At 39.1% G+C, this 18,665-nt stretch overlaps 1 protein-coding gene across 10 annotated transcripts in view; it reads left to right on the forward strand.

Annotated features, from left to right (window-relative positions):
• The window catches only part of Dlg2 (discs large MAGUK scaffold protein 2), a 1,917,798-nt gene that overhangs the window by 399,936 nt on the left and 1,499,197 nt on the right, over positions 1 to 18,665 (forward strand). The window contains exon 1 of one of the 10 annotated variants that reach the window (XM_060367558.1): positions 2,996 to 3,585. The exons of 8 other annotated variants lie outside the window; for them this stretch is intronic. In XM_060367558.1, coding sequence (XP_060223541.1) covers positions 3,556 to 3,585 — 30 coding nt within the window. In that variant the 5' untranslated portion in view covers positions 2,996 to 3,555. Of the gene's footprint in view, positions 1 to 2,995; positions 3,586 to 18,665 lie in introns of those variants that run through there. One more of the 10 variants, XM_060367562.1, reaches the window with a different exon arrangement.

Below are 18,665 nucleotides of genomic sequence, written 5' to 3' on the forward strand. Positions count from 1 at the left end.
AAAAAAAATGTACATAGCCCATGGCAGCTCAGTATCCAAGTGGGCTTCCTAGTAAGGGGAACAGGACTGTCTCTGACATGAACTCAGTGGCTAGCTCTTTGACCTCCCCAACCCCCATGGGAGGAACAACCTAGCTAGGCCACAGAGGAGAACATTGTAGCCAGTCCTGGTGAGACCTGATAAGCTAGGGTCAGATGGAAGGGGAGGAGGACCTCCCCTATCAGTGGACTTAGAGAGGGACAGGGAGGAGATGAAGGAAGGAGGAAGGGTGGGATTGGGAGGGACTGAGGGAGGAGGCTATAGCTGGGATACAAGTAAATAAACTGTAATTAATATAAAAAATAAATATAATTAAAAATGTAATGGAGGCTGGAGAGATGGGTCAGTGGTTCAGAGCACTGGCTGCACTTGTAGATGACTTGCTGGTTAGATTCCTGTCCCACGTGGCAGCTTACAGCTCCAGTCACAAAGGATCTGACACCCTCTTCTGGCCTCCAAGGGCACTTTAGGGCCATGGTACACACATATGCAGGCAGAATACTCACACAGTAATAAAAGAAAAATCCCAAAGGATGTGTTCATACAGAGCCTCATAATACAGACCTTATGCAATTAATCATTTGTGCTGAATACAAAGTAATGAGCCTATCACACGCGTGCTATGTAAAACAAGCAATATATTTATACTCATTTAACATTATATGAACAACACTGTATTTTTCCCCCAAGCAGAGACAGGATGTTCAGTTTGTAAAATGACTGCTCTAAACAACTTTAATAGAATCCCACTGGATGTGTTTATGAAGCTGATTGTGTAAAGCTGTGCAGTGTTACTGATCCATACCTTTTTCAGATATAAAAGAGGACATAAAATTCTTTTTCCTTGCAACCCTAGTTAAGTTTCCTGGGCTCCTCTCCAGAAAGCCTTCCAGATTTCTGGGTTAAATGCCTCTGCTTTATGAGTCCAAGACAAGGCTCAAATCCTTACCCTGGCAGTACTGCAGTTTTGCTTGCCTTTGCCCATCATGTGTCTTCACAGTTTCTCGGGTATATTTTTTTTTGAATATAGATCAGATGATGGAAAGAAAGAATAAAAATTAGCTTTCAGCAGCTCAATTTAACGTGCAATGAAGGCATTATTCTCTCAGCCTTCCTCTCATCCCCCACAGTCAGGAGACTCATCAGGTGGCCTCTGCCAGTTTTCCCCATCTCCTTTTCCTCCTCCCTCTTTGGAAGATGAAATGGACTTCCAAGCTACCTCCCTTCCATGTTCTTTCTCAAGATTCTGGCTGTCTCTACTCTAATATGATTAAGGAGGCCCTGGACTTCTCATTACAAGACACGATCTTTAGTGTTAGCACGGAAGTTAGCTGCTAGGTTCATAGGAAATCAGTTAAAACATGTCTTTTGTCAACACTAAAGGGCTAAAGGGGAACAAAGTCAATTATTTCCAACATGAATATATCGATCACAATTATGTACATCTTAGATGCTTTGCTTGTGTCAGGGAAGCACTCTGATACCCAGAGATGCCCAAGGACAAGGTTTACTCCTCTGAGATAGGCTTAGACAGTATTAAGCTAAATTAATCACTGTAATGAGGTAACTGAGGAGATTTGATGCTTCTGTAACCTTTTCATATTATTGAATCATAAGACAGTTACCTAGTTGAATAGACCACAGAATGGGTTTTATTTGTATTGCTTAATGTGGAAATCATCTGAATTTTATTATACCTGGAGGGTAAGAGTTCAGATAAAATTATTTCTAACCATAAATTATTTTTGAGCTACCTTAGAAGGTTATATTGAATTGAAAGTTGGGTGTTTTTATCATCACCTCCCCTAAACCCTGAACACATATCTGATTTCCTATGAAGAAAAGAAGAAAAATCTTTAAAAGCAGTACTCTCATTTTGGTGAAATAATGACACGTCAGTTCCTGACACATTCATCTATTTAGCAATTGGGAGGTTATTGAGGTTTGAACCTGAATAATTCATGAAAGGTGGAAGAAGTCTTGAGACTCTTACTGAAAATGCACCTTGTTTAAAAAAAAAAAGATGGTTGGTAATGGGAGGTAAAGAGGCACAATAGCTTGACAAGTAAATTGAAACATATGGTCTCTCGACATTTCTTCTCAGTGTGGCTGGTGGTCCAGGCATCTATGAATTTCCTCTAGTGAAAGAGGAGTTGCTGATTTACCGTTTTTTACTGATCCAGCTGTACTTTCCACCTTTTTGAGTGTGTGACTGGCTGCTCTTTCCGTCTCCACCCTGTCTGTCCCATCTACCCCGCTCCCCCTCACCCCCCCACCCCCCCCCCCCGCTCTGCTCCAGTGTCTTCTTGTGTGTCTCAGGAGGTTTCTGCCCTTGTAGCTGAGATAAAGGGGCGCAGGGGGTAGGGTGGGAGTAAATCACTGCCTAGAGAGCGACCCCTGTCAAGCAGCTTCACTAGGAGAAAGGAGGGGTTCGAGGGAAAGGGGGTTTAATCCTTGGTTGTTACAATGCTGCCGCAGGGAGCACAATTCTCTGCCCACGTAATAAGTGCCTGTACACAACCAGTCAGGAGAGAAAAGTTGGGGAACAAACTCATTTTTTTTTCCTCCCTTTTTGCTCACAACGTAGAACTTTTGTAAACACGTTGACGCTTCCTCCCACCCCGATTTTTACAACGTACTTTCTTGTTCAAATGCTCGGGCCGTTTGTTCGCCTACGTGTATGCGGTAGACCACACATAGGGCCCTGCAAGCAGAAGGGGAAACTGGACGTCCTCCAAGTTCAGCGGCCAGATCTGCAGCCTCTGTCTGTACCTGGCCCGCTCTTCCTCATCCAGCTGTTAGTCATTTGTAAGCAGTCGCCCTTGTAATCGCCAAGTGAATTCGACTGTGATGTATGAAGTGCCTCGTGCACCCCTGCGTTCACTCACATCCTTCCAGTCACTGAGGCTCCCGGGAAGGAAGGATGCTCATAATAAATAGCTTTTTATTACCCAAAGCCGCTGTTCTGGCAGCCGAACGACAGTTTTTTGATAGATGGGCCGGGTAGTTTTTTTGTGTTGTGCTTACTCAGAGTTGTTAGGCAGCAAAGAGAAGGCAGCAGAAAAAGGGGGGTACTTTGGCAAAGGAAATCTTATGAGTAGAGCGGAGCAGCAGATCAGAATTCAGAAACACGAGCGAGAGCTGAAGTGTGATTCTCTGGCGCTTGGTCTAACACTCATCTCCAGGATAGAGCAGTGCCCGGCACTCACGTCAGCCCTGCTGCCCTTCTCGGAATCCGCTAAGAGATGATGCAGCCTCGGAGCTCAGCAAGCCGCCAGGAAGTTTTGCCGGAGCTGATTTCTAAGGGATTTTCCCCGCGCCTTGGAGAATCCTGCTTGCACTGAGCTGTGTGGAGGAGGGCTCCAGTTTCCCATGAGGGACCCCCCTTGGAAAAGCCGTGTGTGCAGAATCCAGGCTCTGCTTCTCTCAGTGCGCTATTTACTCAAAGGCTTTTTCTCACCTTGGCTGATTTGCTGGTGTGATTTCCATGCACTGAGTCCTGAGTAGGGATCCAGGATGGATTGCCTGTGCATTGTCACCACAAAGGTAGGGTAGGAAACATAGCTGTTTCGTGCAGCATTTTTTTTCCTATTATTATTCCGATCCTGTAATTAAGCAGCTCTGTTAGCTGCTGCCAGTTCATGAGATAAAATGATTAGTGTAATTTACTTTGCTGGGCATTTTGTTCCCTAGGAGGGTTTGAGGGTCCTATCTCTCTGTGATTTCAACTTCTTAAAGTGACATTGTGTGTTTGTGCAAATGACAGAATATGTCTGTTGGTTTTCTTTTTCCTTTTTCCTTAATGGCAGGTTCTGCTTTTCCATCTATTTATAGCTGCTAATTGAAACATCTCTCATAGTAGTGCAACTCACACATCGTTTTACCATACCATATCTGGGTCTTTCTGAGCGGGTTAATTAGCTTTTCATTTAAAAACCATGTCTCCTATGCTTGAGGAAGCCAATCAGCTTCACTGTGGCTTGACATATTGTTCCTGATTGGAGAATTCTGATAGTCTGCATTTTGGTGATTTCTTTTAAAGGAAAAAAAAATGTCTTTAGGCTCTAAGGTAAAACAAACAAGTATAATATTTAATGTTTGGCTGAGTCTGTTTTGACTATAATCAAATGAAATGTTTGCATAATCATACAGAAATAAAAACAAGAATGGAACAAAATAACTTTTGTGGGGTTATTTTACAAAAAATTAAAACTTGTAAATTAATTTTATTCTGTCATCAATTCTAAATAGCATTCTTACAGTATTTACATCCCACAACCACTAGTTACTTTAAAAAAAGGTTACTTTTATTTATAAAATACTAATTAAAAGACACTCATTAGCTTGCTTTCAATTATGCATGAGGGCACCCCACAAGTTAATATGAGCTGTTTCTGTTAGGGTCTCACATTCATTAAAGATCATCATTAAAGATGAAAAAAATATCAATACTTTATATGCAAAAACAGGAAGTGTAGATTTCCCACTCTTGTCTTGTTTTACCACTAAAGTAAAAAGTTAATTTTGAAGCCATCCATGAAGTTCCACATTGTGTCAGGCTAAGCATTTCACAATTCACAAACAGAACCCAGGGAAATCTTAGGCATCTCCTTCAAAGGAGCATCACGTGAAAACCCAAGTTGATGTTAGTAGTCTCAATATTTGAAAATTTCTAGTTGGAGCAGTTGACAGACTTCCGGAAAAGGTGAAGACTTATTTTCCTTCAACTTCCCAGTGCTTATTTCATTTTTCCGGTAAAGTCACATAAAGCAAACAACAAACAACAAGCTAAAGTGAATGTGAAAACCGAAGAATGTATGTCCTTATGGAAGCTAGGAAGAAGAACATGCACCTTTAACTGTGTTAATCCTGACGTGTGGAATGTGGGATAGCTTTCCATGAAGTGTACTATTGACCATTACCTAGCTGTGTTTCATCAGTATTTGTTATCAAGTCACAATATTTCAGATGCTGTTAAGCACAACAAATAACCATTGGGCAAGTTAGAAAACAGACGCTAATTACAATTCAAAGTTGGACATCTTATGCAGGAAAAAGGAAGTTCAACAGTGAGGTTCAATTTAGATAGTATAACCTAAAAGAAAATATATTACCTATATTCAGTTACTAAGGTATCGATGGCTACAGCTATGGTGACAAAGGTAAGATGTTGTTTTGTCTTAAATGCTGTAGGAGCCATAAATATCATTATTGCAGTATTTTTTATCCATCGTGCACATTGTTATTCAACAGGATAAATACTTGAGAAATTTCATTAACTTAATGAGTAATATTTGCTATTAAGTTATCCAGTTATTTTCATTTTAGGGTGTCATTTCCATCATCTTTAAAGAACATTTTTTTGAAGAATATTTTTATGTTATGTTATTTATTTACTTATTACAATTTATTCACGTTGTATCCCTGCTGTAGCCCCTCCCATCCTAGTCCCACCCACTCTCCCTCTTCTCCCCCTGTGCCCTTTCCCTAGACCCCTGATAGGGGAGGTCTTCCTCCCCTTTCCTCTGACCCTAGCCTATCAGGGATGACTGCATCATCTTCCTCTGTGGCCTGGCAAGGCTGCCCCCTTCCAGGAGAAGTGAGCAAAGAGCCAGCCACTGAGTTTATCTCAGAGACAGCCCCTGATCCCCTTACTAGGGAACCCACTTGGAAACTGAGCAGCCTATTGGCTTCTACTGAGCAGTGGGTCTAGGTCCTCTCCATGCATATTACTCAGCAATTAAAAACAAAGAAATCATGAAATTTGCAAGCAAATGGTGGGGACTAAAAAAGATCATTCTGAGTGAGGTAATCCAGAAAGAGAGAATATTTAAACAATATTTAAACAAAGTTGTACTGCACTACTGACTTGGTAAATTGGCATAGAAGATTATGACTGAGACATCCTGGTGGACTTTAACCACAGATATTACCCATTTAACCTAGCACTATCTAAACTTCAATGATTCCCCAAATGGCCACTTGCTAAGGATGATCCTGTTCCAAGTAGCCAGGCATCAGAGATATCCCCCAATAAGTAGCCTAGCACTACAGATGTCCTTGCTCCCCAGGTACCCTGTATGCCCTTGCTCCAAGTAGCTAGGCACCAGGGATGTCCTGGGACCCCTGTGCAAAAACTTGCCAACAAGTTAGATGTTTTAACTATGTCTCAGTTAAACCCCAATCTCTCTTCCAGCAACAAGTCTACCTGCTGACCCACTTTCTTATGCAGAATGTTTATGTGCTGGAACTATTATTTCTCTTGATCTCTCTAGACTCCATTTTATCCATGGACTACCTCAGTACTGTGTCAGAGATACATCAGATACACTTTCATTTACTGGCACTATGCTAGCATCTTGGTTCATTATTATGCACTCTCTTGGCCTGAATGGAACTCTGGGACCCTTAGATTCTGTGGGAATAAGCTCTTCCTCATATCTTTGCTCTACATTCTTAAGAACAAGCACTAGATTAGGATGAATGAGAAGAAGATTTGTGAAAAGCCTCTCAATTAAATAATCCCAACGTGCAACTTGCTCCATATCCCTGCTTGCTTAGTATTTGAAGGGTTTCACTCTGTTGAGGTTGCTTTGCAGACCTCCTCATATTTGACCTGATTTTCCAGGTGAGCAGGTCAACCAAACACCTCAAAACAGACTTTTTGGATACAAGACTTCCAAGATCTTTCCAGATACTGAGACAGCTAATTTTTCAAAATGGATTGAGTTATCACTCTTTTCATCATCTCTGACCATTTGCAATTTCAATTATTTTGTCACAGATAACACTACCAGAAAAGAAAATCTGAACAGCAAAGTCTGAATAGCAAAGCTCTAGAGTACAACTTGGATCTGAATGTTTATTCTGAAACTAGCTTTAAATTTTGGGGAGATCATGAAACCTCTTGTGTTTTAGACTCCATTTATCAGCCTTTGAAAAGGAGGTCTAAGAGATGATGTCATGAAGGAAAATATCTAAGATAAAAAGGATTTTGGTAAAGAATACTCAACAACCTACACTGATGCTAATGAATCCTTTTGTTTCAAGATTAATGGTGAGGAAAATGTGATTCTCTCAACATGATTAGATGCAATATAGTAACAAACGTAACATGTTTTATATGCTGAGATTTCCTAAATATGTTTTTAGAAATTTTAAATATAATGCCAATAGAATTGATAGATAATATATCAGAAGTATTATCTTAGATTTTATTAAGACAAAAGCAACTTATTTGATGATTGCCTAAGAGGACAATATTTCTAGGTAACAGGCAGAATACTCTGGACTAAACTCAATGAAATAAAATAGTCCATACAAGTCTTGTTTTACTGTGAATGAATTACCAAATACTATATGTAGGAACATGTAGAATTTGAAATAACCGAAGAAAAGTGGAACTTTGGAAAAAGCAAAGTAAATCTCTTCTTTGTGAGTTTGGGAACCCAGAGAGCTATCATGAGGAAAAACAGCAGTGAGTATATTTTACTATGCCTCTGAGGTGCTTCATCCTTTATCCCTAGCCTAGCATTATTGTAATATGTATTATCTTAGCAAATGACAGTATTCAAGCTCATGAAGCATCTTTTTTTTTAAAGATTTATTTATTTTTTTTATGTATATGAGTGTTCTATCTGCATTTACATCTGCCAGAAGAAGGAATCAGTTCACATTATAGATGGTTGTGAGCCACCATGTGGTTGCTGGGAATTGAACTCATGACCATTGGAAGAGCAGACAGTGCTCTTAACCACTGAGCCATCTCTCCAGCCCCATGAAGCATCTTTTAAAAGGCAGTTGTGGGTGGTTATGCCTTCCTCTCATCCCAGGTGTCCATTAACCATACATATAGACACTAAAACAAGTTTAAAAATAATCTACAAATAAAACTGTAATATGCTATGTTAAATTACTGCTGTGATTTATTAATAAAGGGGTGATGATGCCATTAACTTTTAATACATTTAACCGGTTAATGCGCATAATGAAATTCAAATAAGAGAATGAAAAGTGGACCTGGGCAGTGTAAAGGGAGGTTTTATTGATGTTGTTAAGACTACATCTGCTCTGTAAATATGTCCTGCTCTACCTCTGTCACCTTATGGTCCCTTCCAAGAATTAAAGCCACTAATAAACTCGCATCTAAGAGGAAATAGATGTTTCTGGGCATTTTAAAATAATTTATCAAGGCTAGTATGTTATTTTTTATTATTATGGCTCCGCTGAAGAAAGGTAGCATGCTATTCTTTTGGAAATGAATTCATAGTCAAAATTTTGCAACAGTGGTTAGGCAGGAAGCTAAAATAATTTATTTATATTTCTACCACAGCTTTATGTAGTGAAAATGAAACACATTACCAAGGCAACAAATGGTTTTCTGAGTGGCTCTGTGTTTACAGACAAAGCTATTTCTTCATGCAGATATGCAATTGTATCTGCTCTCATGGCAGTACATCCACCCATTCATTTTTTTCTCTCTCAAGTGTTTGTCGAATATCTTCTATATATTTATATATGTTTTAAGGTGTGGGGGTAAAATGAACAGTGTGATTTCACATCCTTTAATCCAATGGGAAAACTGTTAATTTTTGAGGTAACTGTGATGTACAGGAGGGAGTTAAGTGTAAGTTGGTGTGGAAATGACCTTGAGCACAGACGACCAATCTTCTGGGTTTTACTGCTGCACGGGTAGGGATAAATATCAGGAAGGCTTTGAGAGCAGTGACTCCTGTGCTGATAAGTAGAATGGAGGACACAGTAGTCAGTATGGCTGGGAAGTAAGATAAAGATATATAAAGTGCAGAGACAGAAAGGGCTTCGGCCATAATATTAAAAGTGTGTGTGTGTGTGTGTGTGTGTGTGTGTGTGTATAAAATTTTATTTTAAAGAACATAGGAACCAGCAACCATTATTTTCAATGGTTCCAAATCTTGGGTTTTTCAAATTTTCTCTCACATTTCCTGGCCAGAATCTTTCCAGTGTTCTGCCACATCTGCCTTTCCCAGTCTTTATACCTCTTCAGTCAACCTAACTGTTGTTATTGTCACTAACTGAAGAACCTTCTCTGCACTGTAGTTCTCTCATCCCTATAACTAGAGCACCTGCTTTTTAGGTTTGTTTTCAGGTCGCTGAGAAATAAATAAACTGGGATTAACCTTGAACAGCACATAACACTCTGGAATGCTCATGCCATGAGTTTAATGGCTAACTTTTCCTTTCAGTGTAGTAAGACTTTGTGTTTTTTTCTAGATGTTTTTTATTTTTTATTTTTTCTTCACTTTTTAAATTTATATATTCACTTTATATCTTGATCATAACTCCCTCCCTCCTCTTCTCTTCGTCCCTCCCTCCCACCCTCTTTCCCCTATTCCCCCTCCTCTTCTCAGAAAAGGGGAGCCCCCCAGCAGCGTCGAAAGCCATCTAACACTTGAGCCCAACAGTATCACTCTGAAGAAGCTCTTATAGTGTCAATCCATTTCAGTCAAGCAGTTGATCCAGTTCTTAGGGGACTGCTGTTTTATGCTGACCTAGGGCATGGTTTCCTTCTTTTCCCCTTTTCTCTCACTCTGCCCTATACTTTATTTTCTAATGATTTTCAAAATGCACGGATAGGAGGATTTTTTAAATCTACCTTTCCTGACCTTAATTAAACCGAGGGACACAAAACATGGATAGTATTCCATGTTCCTGTTGTAGGAATATCTGCTTATTCTGTCCAGATAAATGTTAACCTGTTTAAATTTGACTTAATTGTCAGGTCGCATATCTTTCCTAAAATGTATGTATTTCCGCTATATAGCCATCCTCTCTTTCCACATGTCACAATGAATAGTTATAAATTTATTTGCATGACTACTTCTTTTTTTAAATTGCTCTCTCTCGACATATGATGTAAGGGATGTTAACTTCTTTCCTTAACTTTGTAGAGGCAATGCCTGGGACTTAAGAGGTCCTGGGCATCAACAGTAAAACTTCTTTACTACTCTCACCCAGGTGGGAAAGAGCATGTTTCCAAGGTGAGGCTAATCCATATTAACAAGAAGTGTCATAGCAGAGGATGAAACTTAGCTCTTTAACAGCTGTAAGTCTACTCTCTTCACTATCTCTAGGTTCAATCACATTCATATTATTTAGTTAAAACATATTCTTGATGTGTTTTAGATTTTATTCCTTTCCAACCTGGATATTCAATAACTTTTAAAAATTATCCAACTGATGCTTACTTTAATTATTAGTCTATTTGTATATTTTGTAGCACCTAGTCATAGCCTATTTTAGCAAATGTTTAGAAGTAAAATAAAATTTCACTCTACAAATTATATAAATTTTCTGTTGACAAAACTGCAGAAAATCATTTCCCTGACAAACTTTGCTTGACTTGATGCTATTTTACATGAGCTCTTTTTTATTCCGTGACTTAAAGTCACAGGTTCCATGAAGAATTATGAGCTTTAAGGATTGTCCTTTATACATACTTCATGTCAATTTTATTTTATGAAACAAGTGTGATTTGCAAAGGAGGTGAATGTAAATAAAAGCTGCAGATTCAATGATATTTAATCATTCATTGAGACTAAAATTTAAATGTCATATAACCAACTCCATGACGTACAGGAGAATTCATTTGCTTCCTCTCATTACTCATTCTCTATTTCATGCGAATGTTTGCAGATAATGTTTTCTTAAAGCAGATTACTCATGATTACAGCTGCCTGAGAGACCTGTCTCATTGCATTTATGTATGCCTCACCAAAGGCAATTCTAGATATGTGCATCATGTCAAGACACAGAAGACAAAATATTGGATTTTTTTAAAAGTGGATTAGTAACCTTAAATCAGTCCAGTTTACTCTCTCTGACTCTTATTTTCTCATTTTTAAGAATTCAGTACCTACTCCATTTTATTATTGGAATTAGAAAAATAATATGGGTTTATCAGTGCTTACTCTAAAGGAATATTGTGCAGAAACAATGCAGTTTATATATGGCTCAGCTGTTAAAGGCTAGGCTCACAACCATACATATATATTTGAAATAACACAAAATATTGTTTACACAGAAAGGATGAAAGTAATTGTTGCAAAAAAGGAAATTCTAGTGAAATTTTGGATTCTTGGTTTTACAACTTCTTTTTTTTAAATAGATTATTTTTTTGTACAATATATCCTGATTATAGTTTCTCCTCCCTCTACTCCTCCCAGTTTCTCCTCCTGTATCCCCCCTCTCAATCCACCCTCATTCTGTCTCTCCTTAGAAAAGAACAGGCTTCTAAGAGAAAACAATTGAATATGACAAAATAAAATGTAATAAGATAAAGCAAAATCTTTGCTTTTAAGGTTAGATATGGCAATCCACCAGAAGGAAAAGATCCTCAGAGCAGACACAGAGTCAGAAACCCACTCATTCTCACAGTCAGAAGTCCCATAAAAATACTAAGTTAATGGCTGTAACACATATGCAGAAGACCTGATGTAGACCTAGGCTGGCCTTGTGCTTGCTGCTTCAGTCTCTGTGAGCTCATAGGTACCTTGCTTAGTTGATCCAAAGAGCCTTAATCTCATGTGTCCTCCATCTCCTTTGGCACTTAAAATCTTTTTGCCTCCTCTTCCACAAGATCCCTTATCTCTGAGGAGAAGGATTCGGTGGAGACCTCTAATTTCTGTGCATAACGACTGATTGTGAGTATCTGCACTCACTGCCATCTGCTGCTGGAGAAAGCCTCTCTGATAATGACTGTATAATGAAATGATCTGTGAGTATAGTAGGATATCATTAGGAATTATTTTATTGTTTTTTTCTCCCAGTCATGTTTTGTTTTACCCTAGGCCTTTGGCGTATCTAGTCTCTGGTTCTTGGTTACCCAAGCAGTGCTGCCTGCAGGTTCCTTCTCATGGAGTGGGCCTTGAGTTAAGTCAGACATTGTTGGCTACTTCCACAAGTTCTAAGCCACTATTGCCCTAGCATATTTTTCAGACAGGACAGATGGCAGATCAAAGGTTTTGTCGCTGAGGTGGTATCCAGGTTTCCCTTTGGTAGTGTGCAGAGTACCTTCACACACCAGTGAGACTAGAATGTAGGGTGAAGCTCCATGTAGGCATCAGCTTGACTTCTCCATGTTCAATGAGTTGTGTAGGTGTTGTCCTCGGCAATGAGACTCTGTTGGCAGTTTGTTCAACGTCTTTAGCCATCAGGAAAATGCAAATCAAACTACTTTGAGATTCCATCTCACACCTGTCAGAATGGCTAAGATCAATAACTCAAGTGACAGATCATGCTGATGATGATGTGGAGGAGGGAAACACTCCTCTATTGCTGGTGGGAGTGTAAAATTGTACAGCTCTGTGAAAATCAATATGGCAGTTTCTCAGATCACTGGGAATTGATCTACCTCAAGACTCAGCTATACCAATCTTGGGTATATACCCAAAGGATGCTCCATTGCTCCATTCTACAATAAAGACATTTACTCAGCCATGTTCACTGCAGCTTTAATCATAAAAGCCAGAAAATGTAAACAACCTAGATATCCCTCAACAGAAAGATAGATAAAGAAATCAGATACATTTACACAATGGAGTATTAGCCGGCTGTTAAAAAAATGACATCATGGCATTCTTGGGGGTGTGCTTTCAATAAAGATCCATACCTAACTGAAAAAAAATGACATCATGAAACTTGCAGGCAAATGAATGGAATTTAAAAAAGATCATTCTGAGTGAGGTAACCCAGAAAGACAAATATGGTATGTTCTCACTTATAAGTGGATACTAGCTATTGTGTATATGATAACCATTTATCAGTCTGTAGACCCAGAGAGATTAGGTGAAAAAGAGGGGTCTAGGGGGTAAGGATGGGTCTCCCTGGCAAGGGGAAATAGATTTTAGGGGTAAGCCAAGAACATGTGGGATGGAGAGAGAAAGTATGGGAAAGACCCTGGAATTGGGGGCATATGTGGAATTTTGTGAAAACACAGTGCAGTGGAAATGTCCAGGAATCTATGAAGGTGATCCTAATGAGGACTCCTAGTTACGGTGGATATGGGAATCTCAACTGACCATCCCTTGTTGCCCAGTAAGGCTTCCAGTGATGGGCCTGGTTTGCATTCAATTGAGTTATTGGCCAAGGGGGTCCCATGAATTTTTTAAAATTGCCAAAAATGTAGGGTGGAGAAAGTGAGAGCTGTGTCTATGTGTGTTAGATCTAATTTGATGCTAATTTTAATGGCATAAGCAAATTGGCCCAACTTGCTTGTGGTCCCTCTGAGAACTAACTGGAGAGCAGTTGAACAGTAATTGTCATGCAGGAATGAATTTATCTTAAAAGAGCAGGGCAGCATGGTGTTTGTAAGTGCAGCCTTAGAGTTAGATTTCTCATGTGGTTTATTGGCTCTTCTACTTATTATCTCTCTTGTTTGCAAATATTGCTTAATTAACCTTTCTCAATTTTCTTATTTATTAAATGAAATAGTGCTTCATGGGGTTAGATTAATGCAGCATTCATTTCTTCCAAAGAGAGCCACTAAGCACACACTATGTGCCAGCTATTATTCTTTTAGCTTTTAAAAAAATTTTAATTTTAGTTTTTATATTAATTTCAGTTTATTCACTTTGTATCCCAGCTGTAGCCCCGTCCCTTATTCCCTCCCAACCCTACCCTCCCACCCTCCCTCATCTCCTCCCATGCCCCTCTCCAAGTCCACTGATAGGGGAGGTATTCCTCCCCTTCCATCTGACCCTAGTCTATTAGGTCTCATCAGGACAGGCTGCATTGTCTTCCTCTGTGGCAAGAATACTGCCTCCTCAGGGGTGGGGGGGGTGATCAAAGAGCCAGCTACTTTTTAACTTTTTTAGTTCTTTATATAATCTGTCAGATATAGGGTCGGTGAAGATCCTTTCCCAGTCTGTAGGCTCTCGTTTTGTTCTGACGACAGTGTCCTTTGCTTTACAGAAACTTTTCAGTTTCATGAAATCCAGTTGATTGATTATTGCTCTTAGAGCTGTGCTGTTGGTGTTCTATTCAGGAAGTTGTCTCCTGTGCCATTGAGTTCTAGGATCTTCCCCACTTTTTCTTCTAACTTATTTAGTGTGTCTGGTTTTATGTTGAGGTCTTTGATCCACTTGGACTTTAGTTTTGTGCAGGGTGATAAATATGGATCTATTTGCATTTTTCTGCATGTAGACATCCAGTTAGAATAGCACCATTTGTAGAAGATGCTGTCTTTTTTCCATTGTATGGTTTTGGCTTCTTTGTCAAAACTCAAGTATCCGTAGGTGAGTGGATTTATTCTGGCTCTTCTTTTTGGTTCCATTGATTCACCATTCTGTTTCTATGCCAATACCATGCAGTTTTTATTGCTATTGCTCTTTAGTACAGCTTGAGATCAGGGATGGAGTTACCTCCAGATTGTCTGTTGTTGTACAGGATCATTTTTGGTAGCCCATAGCAGCTCAGTATACAAGTGGGTTCCCCAATAATAGGAACAGGAAGTGTCTCTGACATGAATTCAGTGGATGGCTCTTTGACCCATCCCCCTGATGGGGGAGCAGCCTTGCCAGGCCACAGAGGAGGACATTGTAGCCAGTCCTGATGAGACCTGATAAACTAAGTTCAGAGGAAAGGGGAGGAGGACCTTCTGTATCAATGGGCTTGGAGAGGGGCATGTGAGGAGATGAGGGAGAGTGTGGGATTGGGAGGGAATGAAGGAAGGGGCACTACAGCTGGGATACAAAGCAAATGAAATGTAATTAATGTAAAAAGTAAAAATTTAATGAAAAATAACAATGACCAAAAGAGCCAGCCATTGAGTTCCTGTCAGAGACAGTACTTGTTCCCCTTACTAGGAAATCCACTTGGATATTGAGCTGCCATGGGCAACATCTGTGCAGGGGTTCTAAGTTACATATATATATATATATATATATATATATATATATGATAAGATAAAATAAACATACTAACATCTGTACACCTAAAGAAGCTAAGCAAGAAGGAGGACCCAGGGTAAGATGATCAGTCTCACTCAGAAAAGCAAATGGGAGAGACATCAGAAGAGGTAGAAAACAGGAAACATGACATTAGCCTATCACAGAGGACCTCTGAAAGACTCTTCCCAAAAGAATATCAAAGCAGATGCTGAGGCCATAGCCGAAGTTTGGGCATAATGCAGGGAATCTTATGAAAGAATGGGGAGATAGAGGAACCTGGAGGGGACAGGAGCTCCACAAGGAGAGCAACAGAAACAAGAAATCTGGGCCCAGGGGTCTTTTTGAGACTGAAACAAAGGACCATGCATGGAGATAAGCAGCTATTATTCTGAGCAGAGTAGAGCAGTGATTAAAAGCAGAGATGAGGGAGGAAGAGTGGGATTGGGAGAGAAAGAGGGAGCGGGCTATGGCTGGGATGCAAGTGATTAAAAAAAAAATGCAGAGGTGAAGCCCTGCTCTCTGAGAACTGGCATAATGGAGTGAAGATACAGACTTTTAGTGAGCACAAAAAGAATAAACAGAATTTTAGTTATAAGAAATCTGTGCTCTAAAAGGAAGTAGAGTGAAATGTAGTATAATCAATGAGTAAAAAGAGGCAGGAAAATATCTTAGACAGGTAAACAAAGAAGCCTACTCTGAGTAAGTTCCGGAAACTTAAAAGGAACGGGTTTGTGTGGATATTGGTGAAAAGCATTCCAGAAAAGGTGAGCAATTTGTATGAATATTCATGCATGGATGTAGCTATTACACATTCCGAAAAAAATAAAAAGCACATAATAGGTACAGGTGTCTCTGTTCTCGTCCTCCTCCTTCTATTCTTTGCCTTCTTTCCCTTTCCCCTTTCCACCTCCTCCTCTTCCCCTTCCATTCTTTATCTAGGAATATGACATTTAAGGATCAAAATTCACTGAGATCTGCAATTCAATTAGCTGGTTACTGCTCTACTATCAAATTTCTACTGCCAAGTTGGAATGGGAAATTCCTTTGACATTAATGAATATAATTTTCCGGGTTTATAGGTCTGTTGCTGAAAGACACCACATATTTTCCCTTTCTCTGCTAGTGTGCATTCAAAATTGGTCACAGATTAGAATTATATCCTAGGGCTATAGCCCTCATTGTTATTATAACACTTCTTCCTACACATACCCATTTCTTTGAATCCTTACAGTTTGATTCTTGAAATAACTTTTTGTAGGACAACAGCTTTTCTGAAAAATTGGATTGACATTAAATCAAACAGTTTTAGAATTTGTATTTCTTTATAGCCAGAAAATAAGCTGAAACAAAAACTTCTAGGAAAGCATTTGCTCTCCGTAGGCCTTTAGGCATAAATCATTCTCTTGCTACATCTCTGTTCCGTGGGTAGAATGCCACTCTCTCATTATTAGGAAGATGGGGTTTGTTCCTATTCTTTCCTCTTTAAATTCCAGAATAGCCCCATTCCTATTTACTCTTTTGTAGTTATTTGTCCTTCTTTTACTTTCTTACAAGGGTTTGTTTTGTGTTCTCCTGTGAATTTCTGCAATCAAATCTATTTTATGGTCCTTTCAATCTTCCCACCTTTAAATATTGTCAACACTTAAAGAGACCTTCCATAAGAGTAATATGTGCTAAATTCACAAGTGTGACAAAAAAAAATTTAAGGCTTCCTTGTCCCTTATTGTTGTATTATTTAATATGGTATGCTTACCATCTAAATAAAATATAACCTCAGAAATCATTAGATTTTAGAATTTGAAGACCCAAGTTTGTCCAAACTCACATTTTATTAAAATCTCTAGTCAGCGTTTGTTCCTAGGTGATTTTGTACATGAACATTTAGAAGCGCTGTGCTAAGGACAAAGTCGTCATCGCTCAGCTGGGCATGAGACAGCCACTGTATTCTAACACTAGTATAACTTCCCGAACTTTTTTTTATTACAGTTTATTCACTTTGTGTCCCAGCTGTAGCCCCGTCCCTTGTCCCCTCCCAATCTCACCCTCCCTTCCTCATCTTCTCCCATGCTCCTCTCCAAGTCCACTGCATAGGGAAGGTCCTCCTCTCAGGTCTCATCAGGACTGTCTGCATTGTCTTTCTCTGTGGCCTTGTAAGGCTGCTCCACCTTCAGGGGGAGGTGATCAAAGAGTCATCAGAACAACATGACAGCCTACAGACTGGGAAAGGGTTTCACCAACCCTATATCCGACAGAGGGCTAATATCCAGAATATATAAAGAACTCAAGAAGTTAAAAAGCAACAAAACAAGTAATCCAGTTAAAACATGGGGTACAGAGCTAAACAGGGAATTCTCAATAGAGGAATATCAAATGGTAGAGAAGAGAAACACTTAAAGAAATGTTCAATGTCCTTAGTCATCAGAATGGCTAAGATCAAAAACTCAAGTGACAATACAGGCTGGAGACGATGTGGAGAAAGGGGAACTTTGCAATCTTAAATCTCATCATCTTTCAGTCCTCAGTCAACTACAGGCAAGGATATTTGGCTCTCCTAAGGTACTTGAATTCCACCTTCTTTTTTCTTCATGACTACTTTACAGAATATTTGGATTACCTTGTAAACTGCCTAGCCAGACAGTTGCCTAATATAACCCTTCTTAACCTTTAAGCCTCACTCACATGCAGGTTTTGTGAATAATGTGCTTGGTACTGTGCTACCTGACTGAGCTAGACATGCTTCATGTTCTCAGGTCATTGCATGTTATGTATATTTGCTATTTGTTTATATCTCTTTCTACCATTCATTTATATATGTGTGTATCTCATCCTAGAACGTGGGCTCTGTGAAGAAAGGGGCAGTTTCTTAGTGACATTCTAAGTCAACCACCTACCTTGGTACTGGGAGGTGTAATAGATATGTTGGTTCAGTCTTTACAGACTCTTTATGTATTTCAGTGTTGCGTAAGGAAATCCGTGAATGGATGAAATATTTTCTTTCAGCTCAACAAACATGAATGTTTATCTCTGTGCATATAAATATACACTTGAATACTTGAGTGTATAATTAATTTCTATATGCAGGCAAGTGTGTGTAATACATATTTTACAATGAGTACACAGAAAAGAACTGTTTCCCCTTTGATAGGTAGATATCTCAACTGACATTGACACAGGTGAACTTGTCTGTAATTAGGTGGAAGGCCAGAAATGCTGCGGGCACTGTCACTCCAGTTTGAGAGAAATGAACTGAAAAGGTAAAAGTCCTCACACACATCATGAGAACTGACAGTTGGGTCTCATCTATGATAAGCTATCCTATCACGACTATAATTCAAGTTTTTTTTTTTTTTTTTTTTTAAATCCAAGTGTAAAGATAGCTAGTTGTCAACTGCATGTTTTTATTCAAATCAGGCTTTGAGAAAGGATTGCCAACACACATCTGTATAACGACACAGTGTTTTAATATAACATAATGTTTGGTCTTGTTTTAGAAGAAAATAATTTGACTCGGTGACATATATAAAGTATATTTACCATAAATATACTGTAGGGTTATAGTATTTTAATTATATAGTATATTCTTTCTATAAGAACATTAAAAAATGGTCAAAAAGCTGTTTGATATGAAATTGACAAATGGCTTCATGCTCCCATACCTGAGCATGAGAGAATTAGCTAAATTGCAGTGTATAATGGTGT

The sequence above is a fragment of the Meriones unguiculatus genome, chromosome 14, assembly GCF_030254825.1.
Source record: "Meriones unguiculatus strain TT.TT164.6M chromosome 14, Bangor_MerUng_6.1, whole genome shotgun sequence".
Lineage (NCBI taxonomy): Eukaryota > Metazoa > Chordata > Mammalia > Rodentia > Muridae > Meriones > Meriones unguiculatus.